At 37.0% G+C, this 22429-nt stretch overlaps 1 protein-coding gene across 1 annotated transcript in view; it reads left to right on the top strand.

Annotated features, from left to right (window-relative positions):
* The first annotated feature begins 2850 nt into the window (after nucleotides 1-2850).
* Nucleotides 2851-22429, top strand: part of fw (CUB and Sushi multiple domains furrowed) — a 29986-nt gene continuing 10407 nt past the window's right edge. Inside the window, exons 1-4 of the mRNA XM_011632194.2 lie at nucleotides 2851-3741; nucleotides 18092-18209; nucleotides 20597-20655; nucleotides 21967-22176. Coding sequence (XP_011630496.2) covers nucleotides 3684-3741; nucleotides 18092-18209; nucleotides 20597-20655; nucleotides 21967-22176 — 445 coding nt within the window. The 5' untranslated portion in view covers nucleotides 2851-3683. The remainder of the gene's footprint in view (nucleotides 3742-18091; nucleotides 18210-20596; nucleotides 20656-21966; nucleotides 22177-22429) is intronic.

The following is a 22429-nucleotide window of genomic DNA, read 5'->3' as shown; positions in this document are numbered from 1 at the left end:
CGGTAGGAATTGGACGACGAACAAAAAAAATCCTCTCCATCATTTTGCAATGTTATTTCAAGTATATTTCAAGACCACACAGTCTACAGAGCTTTTTTTACGTATTATTTATTTGATGTTTTACACGAATCTCTTTCATAGGCAATACAAACATGTAAATTAGAATGAACAGAATGAAAATTGTCTTATCCGTTTACCTCTTTATTGATTTTGTTATTGTGATTTTGCATAATTTGCGCGTGTCACATCACATTAATGTGAAAATTCAATACATTCTGCTGACATCATTATAATTATAAAGAAGCACAGTTATAATTATAAACAAAGATATAATATAATTACATGTGACAGTCTCTGAAAACCTTTGTTAAACCTTTATTAAAAGAAAACAAACATGGCTTCTCCAACTCGTTAATTCGTGCTACGTATTTTGTGTCATCAACACAACGCGTTTGTTAATTACCATTTTGGAAAAGTAAGTCTTCTCGCCGAAAGTGGAAAGTTCACTCATTTTCTTTATATTAGTGCAACATTAACGTAACTTGCGTCAGAATTTTGTTAAAGTTATATTTTTAATATTAAAATATAAACATCCCTTTTATTAGAATTATCTAAACATATATTAAAATATTTATAAATAGTATAAAATTTTTCTCTTCCGACGAAAAAAAAGAATAAAAATTATTGTTATTGAAAATATTAATTAAAAAAAAAAATAAATAAAGAACAAATCTAATAATTACAAGAAAACCTAAAATATACTCTATACTCTTTATCGAATAATAAAAATTTTAATTCGCTAAAAGCTACTTTTCGGAATCCTATTGATTAACAATCATATCTTAGAACACTGTTGTCACGTTTTTTAATTGCATTTATTTCTTAGTCTAAAGGGGCAATACACGTCGAGTGTATATATATATATATATGTATATGCGTATGTGCCTTCGTTTTTCAAACGATTACAGAGAAGAGGTAAGCCCCGTTGGAGGTGAAAGGGGCCCAGACTGACGTCGGTAGATGATTAAAAAAAGATCAAGTAAGCACAGGAGCAGGAGACACCGGAGGTGGAAACGCGATCGCGCGGAATATCGCGGTAGAATTACAAGGGAATGGAGGAGAGGGCCCAAGAAGTGGCCGGGGACCAAAGGCCCAGAGAGGGGACTCTTAACGGTAAAGTCGCAGGTAACCTTACAGGCGAACTGTTCGCGTCACTGACCATGATTGACAGTTTTTTTTTTTTTCTACATTGATGTTTGCGAAGCTGAAATCCTAGTCTTTGGATTTCGATGAAATCAACAGAATTCTACGTCTATGACAGATTCCTGAGGAAAATTTAAAAAATTGTGATATGTTTTAAAAATTTCTATCAATATACATAAAAAAATCAAATAAATAAAAAAAAAAAGAGAAAGAAATAAAAATGCGAAGAGTCGATTTTATATTTTTGTTACACGCAAATTGATAGTTTTCATCATGTTAATAAGAATGGATTTTAATTATAATGACTTTCAATTAAACACTTGAGGCATTGTTTAGAAAATTTCTGAAAAATGATTTGATTAAAAAAAAAATTTTAATCCGTCAAAACTTAAAAAAATTTTTATTCATAAATTAAAAAATTGTAAAAACTTTTAATTCCAATTTTTAAGATTAATTTCCTCTTAATATTTTGCTAAATTAAATTTCTATTCCAAATATAACGATATAAATAAAACATTTTCTTTGTTTCTGGAAATTTCCTTAGAAAATATAAATACATTTGAGTTGTTTAGTTTTTTTTTATTTTTTTCATACATATTATTGTTAATCCATAGCTACAATTGCAATTATACCAAATCTCAATTAAGAAGCGGTCCATCCTCGAGAAGGTATTTTTTACGATGAAACCGATCCCTTTTAACGTAATTGCGATCTTCAAAAGGGGGTCGATCGGTCATAGATGGCGATTTTTCAATCTAATCCGGTTTTGGTCCAGAACTTAGCCGAGTGTTGTGTTTCTAGGCTGTCGATGGATAATCAGAGCACGGACGGGATTTAGTACCCATTTGCTGGAGAATTTAAGAAATTTGGGAACTCTACCGGTTTGCTTTTGACAATGTAAACCGAAATGACACATCCTGACCACATTTTAATAATAAAAATAGCATTTTTTATTTATATAAAATATTTCGTTGAAATTTGCATTAAATTTTAGAAGAATTATATTTTTAAAGAATTAAAGTTGCTATTTTTGTAAAAAATTTTAAAATAAGGCTGATTAGATTTAACGTATATATATTTAACGTTAGTAATTAATGTGAAAGTTTATACGTAAGTAAAGCAATATCAATGCACACGGCTCCATTTCGCCATATGACTTAATTAAAAAATTGCAGAGAGATTAGTATCTATCAAACATAATATTCTTTAACATTTTATTGCCCAATTATTTTCCAAATGTACATCAATCGTCTATCCTATTTTTAATCATCTTTGTAAAAAATCCTGTCCTAATAATCTTCCTTTTAGAAATCAAGTATTTTACATTTTCTTATGAGAATAATTATCATTTTGGCACTGCCTAATTGTTATATAAAAAGAATATTATTATTTCTGCGTATAATATAAAGATTAATATAAAGATTGTAAAGATTCCTTTTTTTTAAAGAACTCAGTGATTAAATTAAAAATCAAGAATTAATTTCTCCCCGTTCAAAATATTCAAATATTTGCCTCGTGTGGCATTTTAAGGAACACCTGGGTTAAAGATGATTATACGAACACAAAGATCTAAGATGAATAATAATAGCTAACGCTGATGTTACGCTACACGAAAACATAGCAGCAGAACGTAGCTGAACGTGGTTCGGCTGATCGGCTCGGCTCAGCGCGAAACTTTCATCGCCGTCGAGAGAGCAAAGGGGGCCTCGGGCTCGGGGCACTCGACGGTCAACCGGTGAAGGGAACGGATCGTCGTCGGTTTATTCCGACTCATTGCACGGCAAGCAAAACCGCGGGTAAAATGCCGTCGAGTTAGTGCCGTCGTAATCCCTCACGTAATCCTTCACTTCACGTAGTTTCACGTAGTTAAATTGAGTATCGTTAAATTCGGAGGATCGCAAGCAAGTGAACTAGCACTAGACGAAACGAGTGATTGAGACCACCATGTTCAACCATGAATGAAAATTCGTCGGGAGACGCAACAATCTCGCGGTTAGCCTGAGGGTCCCCGTGATCCTGGATCGAGCTGTGATATTCGATTGTTGATTCGAGGGTTGGCCGTTGAGTGCGAAGCTCGTGCGAGGAAGTGAGTCAGAGAATCGAACTATTTACCGAAAGTATATCAATGGTGAGAGAATTAGAATCGTAGAATCTAATTACAACACCTTGGGAAGGATCAGCGTCGAAGGAAACGCTGAGAGAGAATCTAAGGAGAGATCCGAGGGACGTTTAGGTTCTCAGGTGGAGTATCGATTGGATCGTTATCGTTGGATCGTTTCATCCGGTGACGGTGCTTTGGTATCGGTTTCGGTTAGAGACTTAAGGAAAGAAAAAACGTATATATCTTGTGTGAAAGTTTCATGGTGCGCGAGTGCTCCCTGGAGACTTTCTGTTAGCTGGGCTCCGCGGATGTTCCCGTGCTGAGGTGGTTCCTGGTTCGTCGCTGGATCGTCGATGTGATCCCACCCGATTCGTGGAGAATGATCTTGGTGTACGGGATCATCCTGCCCCTCGTGGGAAGTCTCGCGTACGCGCAAGGCACGTATTGTCCATAGATATGCATATAAATTCTGTGAAAATGAATGTGAGTCAGATCGCAGCAGGAACAGGGGGCGAATTGAAAGGTTTTGAATTGGAAATAATCCAGGCCAGGCAATTCAATTATGTTATAGTAGAAATAGCTGATATTATATTTTTGCAAGGGGGGTTTAATGGCTCAGCATGCCTTACGTAATGATGAGGTACAGACTATTCATTTCTCATCTTCTGGAAGTCATACATAAGATATGACATATAAGAATGAAGAAATCACCACCTCGATTGCGAAAAACGTGACGAGGGGTACTGTCAATTCTGCAATTTCTCAATTGGAACGGACATCATCTTGCAAATTGGGCTTCTATTTAAATTTCTATTTAAATGATATTTAAATTGATGATCGAAAAAGCATCATACTTTGTTATATTCAAATACACGCTGAATCGTGGATCAAAAATCCTTCGGTGTTTTCAGTTATTTTCAACTAATTACTTGAGAAAAACTTCATTACGCCGCCATCAAATTTTCCATCTTTCCTCTCTCTTTCTTTCTCTCGCAAGCTAAAAGTCGGTTGCACAATTCACAGGTATATATCGAGGCGTTTCCCGCCGAGAAAAAAAGGATGCGCGTTTTACAAAAGAGGGTCTCTCCCTCCTCGTTGAAAGCTTCCTATCGCTCGCGATCGATCTCTCGAAGTACAAAGTAGATACGCGCAAATACGCGTGTATCCTCTTTGCGTCTCTCCAAGTAGCGTCCTACTCGCATAGCGCATTCCTCGGGTGCAACACTCCCAATGACAAGGCATCTCCACGGATACAACGGGATGAATTTCCCTAAACATTCATTTACTCTTCTACTCAAGAAGGCTCGGGAAAAGTCAATGCGCGGAATTAATTAAGGACGGCTGTATAAACGGACGACAATCCATTCGAGCCGATTTGTCCTCCGAGGAAAAAACGGTCGATATAAAATGGACGCGAGATTGACCGTTCGCCAGAGAAAACAGTCACTCGTTTTTGAGTCGTTTGTGTGAGAATAGGCTCTCCCCTCCCCCCCCCCCCCCACTAAAAGCGGCGGAGTGCAGCTTCGGAATCCTAGAAGAGAAAAGGTAAAGAATTCCTTCGACAGGCTCGCGTTGTATTTCGCGTTGTCCCTGGCGCGAGCAAGGAAAGGAGAAATATAAGCGAGCAAAAACAGGTACCGCCCACTCTCTCGGTTCCCGTCCTCGCTGGTTTTCTGGTGTCTCGAGGTCACCCGGTATATATCCGTAGATGAAGACCCACTATCATTGGCCTATACCGCATCTCGCGTATTCTCCCGCAGTCTTCGCGAAGTGGCTAAAGGTCCAAAATACTTCTTATCACGTTTCTCTCCTTTTCCTAGGATACCGCGAGCTACTCCATTCCTCTTTCAGGAGCGAGAACATAACTCGCTTTTAAATGCCAGCGAGTAAAAGTCTCGGGGCTACGCTATCCCGTTCTACTTCGTGACGCGCGTTTCGTTGCTGTCTAACAGTCGCGTTAATTCGCGCAATAGAATATATATCTTTTTTTTTTTTTTTTTTTTTATCACAGCCACAAACTGCCATGGACTAAATTCGCTCCGCAGCCACACATTCCACCTAATATAATTACACATTTTCGCTATGACGCAAACGAGAGCCGCTTACGTTAATTCTCGCATGTGTCGCGGACACGTGCGACGATAAATGATTTCACGCGATTCTCGTAGTCCTTGATTAAGTTAGATAATTATAAAATTTAGCAATTAAAAAAGATCTCTCATGAATGCAAATTAAAAGGACTCGAAGAAATACTAAAAATTCACAATATTATAAACTTGAAAAATTAAATGTCTTCTATAATTTTAGCGCAAAGAAAATTAGATTGGAATTTTATTATTTGAAAGTATCTGTTTCAAAATACTAGTGACACAAAATTTTCGTTAAATTAAATTAAAATGCTGTGCGATACGTTACGTGAGCGCATTGGAGAAATAATGCAATTCGTGTACATGGGGCAGGGCACCACCGGAAGTAGAGGAGACTCACCTGTCCCAAACCGAAACACGATCCGGCGGCGACGGACCGACCTACTTTTGCACTTCGAACCTTTTATTTTCTCCGCAAGAAATAAACGGGACTAGACCGGGGCGACCGGGACGGCACGCGAAACGGGATATGTATGATGATACGTTTCGAGCCGCTTTTACAGCGAGCCGCTTCTGCATTTACACGACCGTTATCCTTGAAACGGCCGACTTATCTAACGTCTGGTACTAGATAGATTTCATACCGATCGCCCGCTGCGATCTGCTGCTGTCACCAGATTGATTTCGTCCTTCGCGAGCCGGTTCCCCGCATTTATTCCTTCCTCCGTGCACGTAATGCGTAATTCCACCGGGAAAATCCAACCTCCTTGCGTAAGACATTATTTTGCCTATGGAGGAACGTTTTCGAAGTATTTCGAAAGTAAATATAAAGCGCTTCGTAACAAACGTATTATTAGCGCACGTTGATATATTCTCCGTTCCGAAAGCTGAAGCCGTTTCTTTCTCCGACGACGAGGATAAATCTTCAGAAGTTTTTCAGATATATGAAATATAAACGACATCTTTTTTATGCGTTACCGAAAATACCGAAAATATAGAAAACAATCTTGAACGCGACAAAATTTCTTCAATAATAAGCAAGCTGAAATGCTCGAGGAGGGATAAATATCTCGGAAATGCAACGCGGAGATGCAATTAATGAGGAGAGATATTATTTCTCAAAGCAGCTTAGTTACGGAGAGATCTAAGTAAGACTCGATCCGACACGAGAGTTCGACGATTGCTTGAACTTTCCGTTAGTAAGTCGAGCAGAATCAAAGCGTGGGAGGAGATTGGCGCTGACCGTACAGATTCCTGGATCGGTAACACTCCTGCGGCCAGAAATAATCGAGTGGTGGAACGATCGACAGTAGGCGTGAATTCCATTTAGGCGTGTACCTGCTCGAGATGCTTTCAAGATTGCGGAATGGAAATTGGAGAAGACGTTTAACTACAACTACAGTAAAAAGTATAGTCGTGAAAATAAAAATCCTACTTATGATTACGAAACGTAGTCGAGTAGCGTAGGGGGAGGGGGGGCGGGGTAGAGTAAATTAAAGTTCTACGAGTAAATCGAAAATAATTAATGCATCTGGAGCCGATATTCGAAAATTATGTTGTTATCGCGGTTTATTCGATTTTTTTAGATATCTCGCTAAAAACGAGTTCTCGCGTGAAATTGCCCGTGTTTGGCAACAATATGCTTGATATAACGTTGCACGTAGAGAAACTGGTCCGACGATCGCAATATGCGTATGCACACGCGCACACACGCACACGCACGCACACGCACGCAAGACACACACACACACACACACACACACACACACACACACACACGAGCGAGAAAAGCGCTACTACGTGAAAGTGCTCGCTATTTCAAAATTCCGACGGCGATTCTCCTTTCCGTGGTTTTCTCCTAAGCGTTGCGAGACAAGCAACGCTTAGTCTAATTCGTAAACTGTGATATCTCATTTCTACCGGTAGTTCTTCATTTTTACATTTTTGTCTACAGTACAGTAAAACTAAACATGCGGTTAGACTCTCTATTTTAATCTAACCGAATTCTGTATTATTAAATGCAAATCACCGGGGACTATATTGCAAATCTCAATTGAGAAAAGTTGTGTTTCAATTTGACGAGAAAGAGTGAATACTTGGAACGTTTACCAATTCAAACTCTAATGTACCTGGAAGGATAATTTATAATTTTCTATAATGATACATAATGTATATACAATATTGTTAATATTCAGAAAAAAATACCTGTGTACTTGTACAAAAAAAAAAAAAAAAATCGAAAGTTACAGGACAAGAAAATATGTTAACTTTCAAAGAATAGGATAAATGGTATCACCTTGATAGACTTTAAACATATAATAATTATTCTTTTTCAGAATTTACATCTGTAGGGATGAAATTTCTTGTGGAAAAAGAAAGAGTAATTGATTTCAAAGTAATTTGATTATCAGTTTACTAAAGAGAAAATAATTCAACTTTAATTTTAAGCATTACAAGTCCGTTGAAAATACCGGCAACATGGTTCGCGATTTAAGCAACTGTCGCCCTGAATTCATAGGTATAAATTTTAAAAAGGATATTATCATCAGGATATAATCATCATTAGACGCCTAAAAGATCCTGATTATTCTACCGAATAATCTATTATTCTTTGGAACTACTTAACACTCGGCTTATTACATTGATTATGCTAATTTTACTTTGACTCGTACTATTCACGTCGGCTAATTTCGTAATACGCGAGCCTTCTCACATCTCTCTCTCTCTCTCTCTCTCTCTCTCTCTCATTTTTCACTTTTACAACGAGTTATGCTTGCGCGAGGTGTCGGACGAGATAGCCGAGTTCGCACGCCGCCGATCGCCTGGTGATCCGATCGGATTGCATTCGCGCGGGTGGCAGGTCAGCGCGGTTGCCCTACGTAAATGTAACGCTCGCAATGGGAAGTAAAAACGTCGTCCTCGGCAAAGAGAGAGAACTCTTTTCCCCTCTCCGTTCCGGGAAAGAGGAAGCGAGATAGGCGAGATATGCTGGGACGATTGTAACATTTAGCCATTAGGGCTACGTCGAACGAGGGAATGCGAAGCGCGGAATGAACATGATCGAATGCACGCTTGGGTGGGGTCCTTGAGATGCGATACAGATGCAAACGCCAAAGAGACGAGATATATATACTATATACTATATATTTCTACTCGATTCATTTCCGTCCAGTCTTTCGAAAGAAGAGAAAAAGCTCCGACTCAGAAGCGACGATATGAATTGCTTTATTAATTAAAATTTCTTTCTTTAACGTTTCAAGCAAATTTTTTGGAATGTCCTTGAGAAAAACAAACAACGGGAAAATTATGAAAAAGCTTTCAAATTTTCTAGAGGTTATTGTTACCATTTCCATTTCTAATGTTTCTCAATTTTTAACACGATCGATACTGCTTGAAAAAGAGAAATTTGTTTCCCTCTATGTAATTAAACGAAATCGCGGGCCGCGCGGTTGCGCAGCGAAATTTCTAATTTATACGCTTAGTCACAAAATTGACACATATTCAAGAAGAAAATAATAAAGATAAGAAGTATAAAAGAAGTTTTTATTCATCACTCCATTCCATTCATCACTTGAGATATTTTCACACTGCGATTAGTTCGACTACATAAAAAGCCATATACACGGACATAGTACGTAATTTATAATTTATAATGAATATTGTACGATTAAAAATGTACTATGCACGATTGCAAATTGCATTATGCATGATTATAAATGGGAACACGCTATTGTATAGCGTATTTTATTTCCGTAAACTTCTACGCGGAAAGAACGGCTTTGCTTTATGTAAAAATTTAACTAGATACAAATCTAAAAATATTTTGTTGGATCATCAAAGTAATTACATAGGATGTTTAATAACAACAAGCACTTACTGCACTTTCTCTTTCTTTTTTACCATTTAATTTGTATTTTATATTTTGCAAATTGAATTAGGCACTTTTAAATTCTGAAATTGCGCGACAGTTTAATAATTCCAGAAAAAGCCATTCTTTTATTGAGGTATCTAAAAATTTGGCCAGATACAGATTTGAAAATAATTTCATTGGACCATAATAATAATAATAATATTTGAAATAATTATGTATTTTATTTAAATAATAATATTGCAAAAAAATGTTGATATTAGCAATTTAAACATCCTGTATAATAATTTTAGCTCAAAATTATTTTTAGATCTGTATTTGGTAAATTAAATTTTTCAACGTTTAGTTAAATTATTAAATGTTGTTCATTTCAATAAAAAAAAAAAAAAAGAAAAAAAGATAGTAGTCGCACGTACTTACTTTCGTGCCGTTCTCGTCGCAGCGTGTCGTCCTTGGGGGTCGCCGAAGCAACGAGGATGCGGGGCGATGCATCCTCGCCGAATCGGCCTCGAAAGCGAGGCTGCTCGGCTGTGCAGTTTTGACGGATCGAGCCACCGCACCACGACGTGTTTCATAATATTTCACGGCAGGTTAGGCGTAGAAAGGTGGCGTAACACGACTCGATACACCATGCGCGTTTCGCCTCGTACATACAATGGATTAGGAAACTCCTCGATATAAAGCTGGTTCTCTTCGACTCTTCCGGCGATAACGCGCGAAAAAGAGGCAATAGGGGGGAAAAAAAAAGAAAAACCAACCGAGAACCAACGCAACTGAGAGAGAGAAGAATGCGACATCCCGTTAAAACGACGCGGACAGTTTACAGAACGGCCGTTTACTTCGGCCGTGTGATGATTAAATTAGAATTAATTTTGTAACGAACAAAAATGCTGAGCGTGTGATTTTTCTATCTCTCTTTATACTGTGCATTTTCACGATATCTAATTATGAATATAATTTCATTCTGTCGCCTGTTAATATATTGTTCAAGAATGATGTACGTCGATGACGTAATCAACGAAATTTCAATTATCTTTGCAAATTATTCCAATGGAATATTCAAAATTTCATCAATTTTTAAAATTAAAACTTATTTTGTCACGTTATGATTATCACGTGCATAAGACAATAAATATTCATGACAATAATAATCACAAAACAGAGTCGTAATCGCATATATATATTGTACGGTAATATTTTACGATTATGGATGTCAAATCGTTTGTCGAAAATACATCAGCTGATCAGCTGTAAAGTTGTCAACCGGTTTCTCTCGAGGCGGCAGTAAAGTTCGCTCTCGATAGCGTCGCTTTTACGCAAACCAGCCGATACGTAATAGCCTGGCTGATTACGCCAATCAAAAATCGCCGGAAAGAAAAGGAGCGGAAAAAAGAAGTGTCGCGTGTCTGATTTGATCGGCACGGCAAGCCTTGTTTTCCGCAGACGACTTCCGACGTTAACTTCGATGCGATCGGATCGCTATTGTTCTCTGAGAGCCCCGAAAATTCTCATTGTCACAAAGCTGGTGTGACTGGCAATGCGTGTCGCAAGTTCGACAAGCCGAAGGGAAAGTAATGGAAAAAATGCACAGCTGCGTTACTGAGCAGCTAGCTGATCGGAGAGAAAACTGACCGTAATTATGTAAAAATGCCGTATCTCACGTTACTCACTGAAAATGAAGAAAAAAGAAGAAATAAAATCAACTTTCAAAAATCCGTAAAAGTTTAAATGTGTTAAAAATTCTGCTCTTAAACTTTTTTTTTTTTTTAAGTCCGAAGTAACTCAATGAAGGAAAAACAAAAATTTTTTTTTACTACGCTATGACTTTCAATTATGACTCTAATAAATTCGAGAGATTTAAACCAAACAAAAAAAAAAACACGCAGAATTTATTTCCCTGCTCTACCACCCGCCGACCCATCCCTTTCGATCGCGCTTTCTTTCATTTCGCGTATCGCGTGTATATTTTCATGCAAGTACAGATGCAGAAAGTGTAACAAAAGTGCATTGTGCACAAAAAGATAGGCCCGTTACCTCGTTGCTCACTAAACACTAAGCGGCAAATTGCTCATTTTGTTGAAGAAGCTTGCACCAATTGCGCTGCTGCCCTCGTCTGCGCGGTACTTAAATTTAATTTACAGGAAAGAGGAAGAAGGCTCGGATCTCGGCGGGTCGATCGTGGCAAAAAATATCGGGTGTCCGTTGGGTAATAAATTTTCTTGACGTGGGGAGAGATCGTAATGTGCGGTTTTTGAAGCCTCCCTCCACTATTGTATCGGCACACACACCCGGTGTCGGTGTCGACCTCTCCCTGTTGCGATAGATCACGGGCACGCCTACTTTCTAACTTCCTCAACAATCGGTTCCACTGATACCGTGTGTGTGTGTGTGTGTGTGTGTGCCACGTTACAGATCCGCAGGTCGATCGTTGTATGGTGTTTCTTACTTAACGGGTGAGCAACAACGTGCCACGTACAGGTATTACAAAAGTTTCCGCCTCACGAAATAGATTCGCTCCGTCCTTTATATATTTCTAATTGGATTAAGTTTCCGACCGAGTTGTATAATAACTCGAAACTGCATTTTTTTTTTTAATTTAGCTCAAATAAATTGCGGCTTCAGCTAAGAAAATTTTATTAATTTGGATAATTAATAAAATTTTCTAAGTCTTTTTTAACAATTATTTATAACCCTATCGTCCTTTAGGCTTGCAGATTGTGGAAACGTTAATTAGATTTGCTGCAGGACAGGATTGGATTGAATGCCTCGTTGATTATGTCATTTCTTCTTAGAGATCTCGACCTCGATCGAAAGTTCACTTTCGAACGATTTTTGGCTATATATAAATGTTTTTACCATGCGACCATTAATGCGAACGATAAGAAAATATGAGCGCGATGATGATCTGAAAACATTTGAAAACGAATCACGATTTCGGAATTTAAATTCCTTCGTGTATTTGCGTGTAAAGATATAAATGAGGGACACGTAACGGAGGTTCGGGTAACACGGTGTCAATGTTAAGAATAAAACGACCGGTAAACGACGATGTGTCGAATTGCTAACGACTAGGATAGCGTCTCGTAGCCAAACGTAGCATAGAATGGAATATAATTTAATGACATTTATCACAATTTTTAATCGTAAATTTAACACAATACGTTATTATCACAATAGATTACTAATGATAAACTGTTTGATATACATATATTATGTGAATAAAACTTTTAAATGCTTGTTCAACAAATTCAAAATTAATTTTAAAAAACTTAATGAAAAGTCGTCAAGCTTCAAAATTTAATAACTTGCAGATTCAACTAAGAATTCTGCTGATTCACTGCAGCCGTTTTAAATTATGACGTCGACAAAGTGAGAAAACATGATAAAAATTCTTGCAAAATATATTAAAATGGGAATGTTTTTTTGATAAAATAAAATTTACAATCGATGAAACAGACTTGTTAAATATATAAAAAATTTTTCTTTTGGTTTGTTAATTGATAAATAATTATCTGTATATTTAGAATTAAATTGTGGCTCTGTTCTTTATTGAGCACAATTTATTTTTAAATATATATATATAGTTATTTATTGATTATCGGAGCAAAAGGAGAATAAATTTACGAAAACCTATTTTATCAAACGCAATCTTATTTTATCGAAAAACATTTTTATTTTAATATATATTTTGCAAGAATTTTCACCATGTATTTTTTTGCTTCTGACATAATTCACGATAGCAGTAAATTAGCAGTAAATTAGGAGAAGTCCTATACAAACAAAAGATTCATTTAAAAATCATTGTAATAATATAAGTTAAATTAATATATAAATAAATTGTTGCTCTTCGTATAATTAATATCTCCTTAAAGTCTTTTGTCAATTATTTAATACCTTATCATTTTTCTTTGCTTCACGTTTCGGAATCTAATCTAAAGATTTTATATAAAATAATATCTAGATTTGAGATTTCGACGGCACATTCTTCATTTTCTATACACCGTTGGAGCCGATATGTCGATCGTTAGCAATAATACGCTGTGGAACTGTACTGCGACACATACACACCGCTCCAACAGCGGTTAATCCCGATCTGAAGCAACTCCGTGGGGTACGAGTACCGTTATTTCGGCTTCGAGGTTTTGTAACCGAGTGACCCAGACCCGAAGAAACCGCGCCGGAGGACTCACTCGCGTTGCCAGCGGCATCGTTATTCCGATCGCGGAAGATCCGTCGATCGGAATTTTTCGCGGAACCTTTCTTCACTTCCATCGTCCATCGTTTCCCGATCAGGATTCCTCTGTAAAAACTGATTTCCTAATTATCGCTGTCGATTCTCCAACAGTAGTCTCGGTGCTTGATTTAGCGAACATTGAACATTGCGTTTTCTCTAAGTTACCACTGTATCCAACTCTAATTGCACAATAATTGCTCGTTTCCCAATCAATTATTCTAACTAAATGTTCTTTCCTAGACTGCGTTTATATAAAAAGTTTTTTGCATTATTATTATTATTATTATCTCTCAGTGAATGTAATACATTTTTTAAATTGTATTACCATTTATTATTGCATAACTTATTTGAACTAAAATTATTTTGTTACGCAGCATTGGAGTATCGCGATATTGTGTAAATATAACATTTTCTCTTTCTCCATCCTTCTTTTTATAAAAAAAGATATTTCTTGACGGAACATGTCTGTTATTAACATAAATGTTTAAATGTCAGAACTTGGAGGTGGGATTTTTTTAAACCGTTTATTATTGCTTAAACATTTGGCTAAAGAAACATTTTTAAAGATGCATTTACTGTGAAAGTTGTCTCATTTAATCATAATGTCAATGCAAGTTTATATTGTATTAATTCATTAAGAATTATACCGTGAGAAAGGACGAGTATTAGTTAGTTCATTTCGCTCTTAATTCATTTTCAATGCATTAATTGGAAGATCTGTTGATTCATATATGGAAATTTTATGAAATTTTAGAGAGGAGATATTAAAGATGATTGCTTCACTCGAGTTGTAATATACCATATCATCAAATTTACACGAACGCTAATCGTATGTGAAAAAACGCAACGCTCGCGTGCGTGTACTTGTGCGCAGTTGATCGCGATAAAAATTAAAGGGGAAAGTAATTAAAATCCGAGAGAAAAAAAAAACACGCGGAGAAAAGGAAAAGATATCCTATTGTCGGGAGATCCGGAGTGAAACAAAGTCGCCGAGTCACACGAGCGAAAATAATTCATCATCTGGGAATCGGAAAGAAAAAGCTTCATGTGGAACGATCGGAAAGCGAATGGAAATTCAAAATCGCAAATTTGAATGTATCTAAACAAATTGATATGATTAAAAATGACTTATCTTCAGCTTCGTTCGATCGTTAAAAGCAACTTCAAGATCAATCGTTTCGATATTTTAGAGTTTTGCAAATAAGAAAGACCGGCTCTGCCATGTTGATGCTTTAATATTTGCAATCTACCTAATTTTGAGAATTATTGCGCATGTCGCGGTTGTTGAAAAAAAAAAAAAAAAAAAAATTGTATTTGTCGTCGACACGGAATTTCGTCGTTAATTAAGCCGTTCACACGCACGCATAGACACGTGGAATTACACGTTCCGCTTCTTTCGTGAGAAATGCGATTCTCTCTCTCTCTCTCTCTCTCTCTCTCTCTCTCTCGAGAGCGCGTCTCGGATCGGAATATAATAAGCCGGAGGCTTTCACTCCGAAGATGTCAGCCTCGCACGGAGTTGAAATTAACGAAACGCCTCCAGGAGGCTCCGTCGCGGAGAAAGATTCTCTCTTCCTTTTCTTTTAATGTCAGATTACTGATCATGCGGAGTGTGTGCGGAAGAATCGTGATTTTATTAACATGCCTTAAGACATAACTTTCTGCTTTCTGGAAAGCAGAAAGTTTAACATTACAGAGGTTTAAATAAATTACAGAGTAAAGTATGGATATGAAAACTGGAAGTTTATATTATTATAATTTTATGTAACCAACTTGTATCTCTTTTTATAACCGTTAAAAAAAAATCTATGTTAGGATCTATGTTAGGATATCTATAATCATTTTCAATATATATTTATATTTATTGAATTTATCTCTTGAAAATCATACCTTAATTTTTAATTGTTGTTGTTTAAGATTTATTTTGCTAAAAATCAAAGTTTTCAGATTTGTATCTCTTTGCTTCGCAAATGCGTTATGAAAAGAACAGTTATACGGCTCTTCCCTTTTAAAGGGTATAATTATCTTTTGATACTATATATTATCTGCTTATAGCAATTGATTGCTTTCAAGATAAATATTATGAATAAACTATGAAGGCGATCCGTCGTTTAAGTACCGTTTAATACTTGAAGAATTCATTTATTAATTAATGAGGGCATTATTTTCATGGCAGAATTATGATGTCGATCCATTTAAAAATATCCAAGGTAATTTGCCATGATCGGCCTTGAAAGCACAATAGGAAATTATTCCGCAAGTCGCGCGACCTCGCTTGTGTAATCGGCAAGATGATATCGCCTCTTCGAGAATTACTTATGATGTTTAGATGATAATCGAAATAAAGAGAGAGAAAGAGACAGAAAGAGGAAGACAGAAAGAAGGACGTACTTCAACAGATAATAAGATAATAAAATAATTCAGAAACATATTTTAGAAACAAATTAAATTATAATCTAATTTAAGAGACGATTTACTATTAATAATTCTAATATGATAAAAAGCATTTTGTTTTATTCTAAAGTTAATTTATTCTTTATTTTAAAATCTCATTCATAAAATTATTTTATAATTTTATTATTAAATTAAATTCATTTAAATAGGAAATATTGTTAAAAATCTATAATTCTAAGCTGAAAGTTTTTTAAAACCAATTTTGGGAGTTGAATGTGTTTTTTTTCTTTTTTTTTTGTTATGTAAATTATTATATTCTTGCTTGCTGAAAAATTTTTTTTCCATACAATTCTTTTCACACTTTACAACGATTGTCTTTAAGTAACTGAAATATTTAAGTGGCGTAAGTATTTCGACATCATGCGGTCACAATAAGTAATAAGTAAAAACGTGGTGCGTTGTGGCAGGTAATCTCGAAAAGTGTAACGAAATCTCACGCGTGAAATCTAAAAACACGATCTGAAAAAGCGAGTTCACTATAACGTAAAGGGTTAAAGGAAATCGAAGAAACACACGTGAGAATGCAAATATCGACAAAGTGGAATAGACACGAGCGAGACGTGAGTCTCTCGAGAAAAGGCGAGAAAGGCGCTTTCGCGTTTAGGGGTGCCCAGAGAGGTGCGTGGAAAAGTGTCTCGCGCGGAAGATTTTCCCATAAGAAATAGGGGCGGTGAATTTCACATCGCGCAATGTGATTGCTTCGCGCGATTCGGGACATAAATCGCGCGCTTCCATCGCGATCCGATAGACTTTCCCCATGGAGAAAAAGTCCTCCTTATGCGAGCGCATCAGCGGGTCTCTCTCTCTCTCTCTCTCTCTCTCTCTCTCTCTCTCTCTCTCTCAATCGGGAATGCATTATATCTCGCCTAGTTAACCGTGATGTACACGGTGTCCTGAAAGTCGTACGCTTTCTCTTTGGACCACATGTTGGCACTTCAGATTGAGGAAAAAAGAAAAAAGAGGAGAGAGATATAATCTTCGGAACAGTATAATCGTGACAATAGAATAAGAAATAATTGACGTCGCGTTTAATTGACGTGCGAATTTAACTCTAAAATCGCGAAGCGTGGAAAGTCAGACAACTATTGGATAATCGCAGATAATGGAATTTGCGTGGGATCCCTGTTCAAGGTTCCTACGACGTTCGTCCGAGCCACTCGCGAGGTAACAAGCCCGAACGAGAAGTCGCGGCTCTTTCCTTCTTTCTTCATCATCGAATAAATGATTAGAGGAAAAAAAAAAAAAGAATATAATCGTTTCGGACAATTTAGAGAAAATTAAAGATGCGCGCTTTATAGAATCATTTTGTTATTTATTGAAATGATTGCAGAGAGTTGCCAGTAGCGAATCTTGGACTTAATCCTTTTTTCCCAAGTCAGCGACTTAAATGAATGCGGTGACACCAGACGCATTTCTTTCCAGAGACTTCCCTTGAGAGATACGAGAGTAACGGTTCTCGTGATTATTTAAATTGCCATCGTGAGTGTGACTCCCGTCTGTCTCTTCGTGCATGACCAGCCGGTAAATCTTAACCACGACTTGAATCGACTCGATTCGCGTCATGCCCTGAAAATTCGGTCGATCGAACCGTCACGAAACCGTCGGACGCGAAAAAGCAGATTGCGATCGATAGAAGTCACGGCGGAAGTCCGCGTGGCGGAAATCTGCAAGCGTCATCGCGGTGTCGTTACATCCGACCTGCATCGGTATACAGTTAACGAAAAGCGAATGAAACGATCGAGTCCCAGTTACCTCTAGATGCAGCGCGAATACGCGATTATCTCCTTTTAACTGTGTGATGAATTAATTAGAGGTGTTGTAAAATCGACAAGAGAAAATCGGTGCGTTATGGGGGAAAGATATTGCGATATTTCTACATATTAAATGTCCACTAAGATGTGCGGTTTTCACGAAATTGTCTGTAGATATTGAAGGCTCTTAAACGCGAGGTGAGCCGACCTCAACGAGAATCGGATGCGACCGCAAGGCGCTGGGAATTCTCGTAAATGATTTTGCAAATTACAAACATAATTTACGACGGTTACGAGCCTACCGTTCGATATTTTTATCAGCGAGATGCCGTTGGCCGCTCGCGCGCGGTTTGCCTTCAAATAACTAAGCATTTGTAATTCTGTTGATTACAGAATTAAAGTGCGGCCATCCGGCTGTGCCGATGAACGCCAAGGTATCGCTGTCTGATGAATCCTTGAGGGCTGGCACCGTAGCGAGATACACCTGCGATGCAGGCTACGAACTCTTTGGGTAAGCGTACTTTCAGTGATATATATTAAAACTACTACTCACTCCTAAACTAGAACGGAAGGGCCATTGTAGATTCTCAGAAAATTATTAAGCGAGCGATAATTATTTTTCAGAAAAATCAAAGTTAAAATATTTATTTTTATTTTTTTATTTTTATTTTTTTATTTTTTATTTTTTTTGAGATATTTTCTTTATCATAAAGCTTCATTAATTTTATGCTAAATTGTATTTTATAATTACTAATTTTTTACTAATTTCTAAAAAGATAATCTACAAAAATTTATCTCTTTCAATAATCCTATATTAAAGTAATATAAAAATAAATATATTACGTAGTTAAAAGCTACGACAATAGTTATAACGTATATTTGCTTTTAATATCAATTTTATTGGTAGGCTTCCTCTCGCGGATCATTTATGATAATGACGTAATTTTATGGAGGACCAATATACAGCGTTTGCGGATAATATTGCTTTCCCGAAAAGAATCTCGATCTCGATAGGCGTGCCGTTCTCCTGCGGCGAATGAATTAGAAAAAGAGTCAGCAAGATACATTATGTATATAAGAAAAACAAGAATAAAACGTAATAAGTAATAAAAAAGGAATGTAGATATAGAATTATAGTTGGTTTATTTTTAGAATTTGATTATAATTGAAAGGTAATAAAATTTAAATTCTCGATAAAATTCTGGAGTTGTTTGGAAAAGAGCCAGAAATCTATTTGGAATGCACAACCTCGATAATTTTTACGTATCCTGCGGTGATACCGTTACAAACTGTTAATTAGCGCTGCATTTAAGTATTTACAGTGTCGCACATGTGCGATCGACAGGTTTTGAGATTTATTATTGATTTTTATATAGACCTATTGAAATATTATTTTTGAAATTTCAATTAAATTATGCCGATTTTCGCGTTTGTATTGCCCAAAAAATTTTATTGCGTCATAATTAGCCGAACACTGCCGACACTGTAAATAGACATGATAAATCAACATGTCAATAAAATTACGGTGCGTTGAAAGTTAATTTGACTCAACGAAAACTAAACGACAAGATCTGCCTGTTAATAATTACGTTACGTTACGTTTCATATGTATTCGTTATTAGATTTTTGTCCTTCATTTTCTCTCTCTTCACGATTATCACTTTTTTTGCGACATTCTTCAAGAACGCGCAGTCAGAAAAATGTGTGTAATTAGCGGTGCTTCTCGCTTCTATCTTCGCGAAAAAAGATGAAAAAGTAGTCGACTCGAAAAAGTAGCGTGACGAGCAAGAAAGAAACGCTCGAGGTGTACAATAACTGTACACCTTTGTCGCGTAGGATTGCTACAGAGCTACAGTTGGCAAGCGAGAAAACCGGTTTTTTGTTTTGCGAAACAAACGCGAAGGAAAATTAATTTTCCTGCCGGCGTCCACGAGGGGGGAGGAGGGGGGAGAGGAGCGGGGCACGCGACCGGAAATTGACGGTCGTGTTACTCGCGATCGGGCGTTTTTCTCGAAGTGCGTGCAAAGCGGCGTCTCTCGAGCGAACGAAGGAATGCACGCTTCTCTCGTTGAGAGAATAGTGATTATCGATAATGCGATGACGCCGCTGACTTTCTCCGTTTTCAAACGCGAGGAGGAGGGTGGGGGGGCGCGGGACGGTGGAAGAATTCCGAAAGAAAAATACAGGACGCTGAAAATCCCGTTGACGCATTCCTCGTCGGCTCGTAACTCGAGACAATGGATTTATACGATAAGGAAGATTCCGACGATTACATTTTTTTCCTCTCTCCGATCCGGAAAAAAAAATTCCCCGACAAATCGTCAACTTAAATCAATTAATCGATTTAGATTTAGCTATCAAAGTTCGGATTCGACTAAATAGAAACGTGTACAATTTTAATCGTACGCGATGGCGCGTGACGTTAATGCATACCTCGCGAATGGTCGCGGTCCAACACTTACAATTACACGCATGGGTGTGTAATCGTTGAATAACGATTCGTTTTAGAGACCTAAAATCCAAAGCCTTTATGTAAGCCTTTCCTTCCACTTACCTAATCGGAGCGCTCTCTTTTCATCTGAGAGTTTCTCTCTTCGAAGCTTAAAAAAGTGTAAGTATTTTTGTATATTACCTCGCAACGTCCTCGCATCTCCATCTCGTAATGAATTGTTACACCGGTTATATACAGAAAGCTGTAAGTAACGTTTTTCGCTCCAACGACCCGGCAAGGGTTTTTCCACGGTATAACACACATAACGGAGCCGACCTGCACCTGTTATCAGTTGCGCAATGTCAAGAGAGAGAGAGAGAGAGAGAGAGAGTGACATCCGCAGCCCGGCCCTCTATTTCCGATAATACACTCGGTATTCCAGCCTGATGACTGTTACTTTCTTTCAGAATTGGCAGCTTGGTGTGCAACCCACGAGGAAAATGGCAGGGTGACCTACCGTTTTGTGGTGAGTATTCGCACTCTCTCCTTCTTTAAGTCGGACATCGATATTCCGTACACAGAGAGAAAGATTCTTTTACATTTTATATTTCCTACTTGTTTAATTTATATATATATATGCTCGACTTATATTTTAATTAATACGACTTATATTAATTATGTACGTCTTCATAATTCATTCAATCGCATTCGTTTTCGATCATCTGGCAATTTTCGACTTTCTCCTTTCTTATCATTTTTGTAATATGATTGGCAAACCTAATAAATGGGAGAGAGGATGCTCATCGAATGAGTACATCACATTTTGTTGGAGACGATACCAAATTATTAATCTGCCTTAAAATGCCAATTAAACCACTTTCTCTTGATTTATACAAGGTGTTCCAAAAATATCATCAATAACTGAAACAAATTGTAGATTTTGAAAATAATAATGTATGTGATCGAAAATTAATAGCTTTGAAGAATTGACGAAAATTTACATGTAATTCGACAAGAATATTAAATCAAATATTTGACCAGAATATTAAAAGGCTGTTTAATCGTAAAAATTAAAATATAATATTTAAATTATTTTGTTTTGTATTATTGTCAAAAAAATAGTGCTTATCCAAAAAAACTTTCTCAGTAGAAAAGAAATGATAGCTTTTGGAAAGCATCCTCCTAGGAAAGCATTTGCGCAATGTGTAAAATTTCGATTACAAGTTTTGCCGCGTTATCCAACGAATAACATCATAGATTGGTGACGATCGATTTTTATAAATTGCTACGTTGTTGTGCGTAAAAACCGGCTTCGTTCCGGCTTCCATGACTTTCTCAACGTAAAAAGCGCGACCGCAAGGAAACACAATTGTCATTGTTCAACAGTAGCGGAACGATCCGCGCCATTTCCGCGAAATAACGGCTGCGTGTTGTTGCAAATCGCCACCGAAAATGATTTCTGGAGACAAAATGACCATCAGAAAAAAATACACGCGTATTGAAATGGAACAACGGTAGTGACTAAGCGATGATAACTGACACATCGGATGACAAATAATAATTAGTGGTGATAATTACCGTTATTGTCAAATGCGTCCTGGCGTTAACGAGCGCATTGTTGTTAGTTTTCCACCTTTAACGTTTAATGACCGTGACTAAACCGCAATTAATAAGTGCCAAGCGAAAACGGTGTTTTCGTAAAATAAAGTTATCGTAAGCAGTGGCACATATAATAAAAATCGAATAAGAATTAATTTTAAATTTATTGGTTTTTTATAGTTTTATTCGAGAAGTACCGCAATGACAAAAGTAAAGTAGAATAAATATTGGGCAACAGGTACAAACGTGGGTTTTCGTAAACCGGCGAATCAATCGACGACCGTGAGAGGTGGAAACGCGAATCATGGTAATGACGGTGACTTCGGCACGGAACATGATGGGAAAAGATGCACGGAAACCCAGAGCGAGCCCAGTCCTTGGTGGAAGGTCGACCTTCTCAAGCCATATTCTGTTAAGGTCGTCAGGGTGACAACACGAGGCTGTTGCGGTAAACTTCCGCGTTATTAAATGTATTCGAGATTTAAAACGACCTTGAGATCATGACTCGTGTAACAGTCGCATTATTTTTCAAATGTATCCTGATAACAAATTATATTTCAATATTTATATTTCAAAAGGAAATACGAGTAGATACGTCTAATTCTAAAAAAATTGAGAAAAGGCGAAATTTAAAGTAAAATATAACTAAACATCCCGAATATTTTCTTCAGTTTTTATCATTCGGTTATAAGATTTCTTTT

The sequence above is a fragment of the Pogonomyrmex barbatus genome, unplaced genomic scaffold, assembly GCF_055798465.1.
Source record: "Pogonomyrmex barbatus isolate J1 unplaced genomic scaffold, ASM5579846v1 scaffold11, whole genome shotgun sequence".
NCBI classification, from domain to species: domain Eukaryota; kingdom Metazoa; phylum Arthropoda; class Insecta; order Hymenoptera; family Formicidae; genus Pogonomyrmex; species Pogonomyrmex barbatus.
The sequence above is the reverse complement of the archived record's forward strand: the minus strand, read 5'-3'. Positions and strand labels throughout refer to the sequence as shown.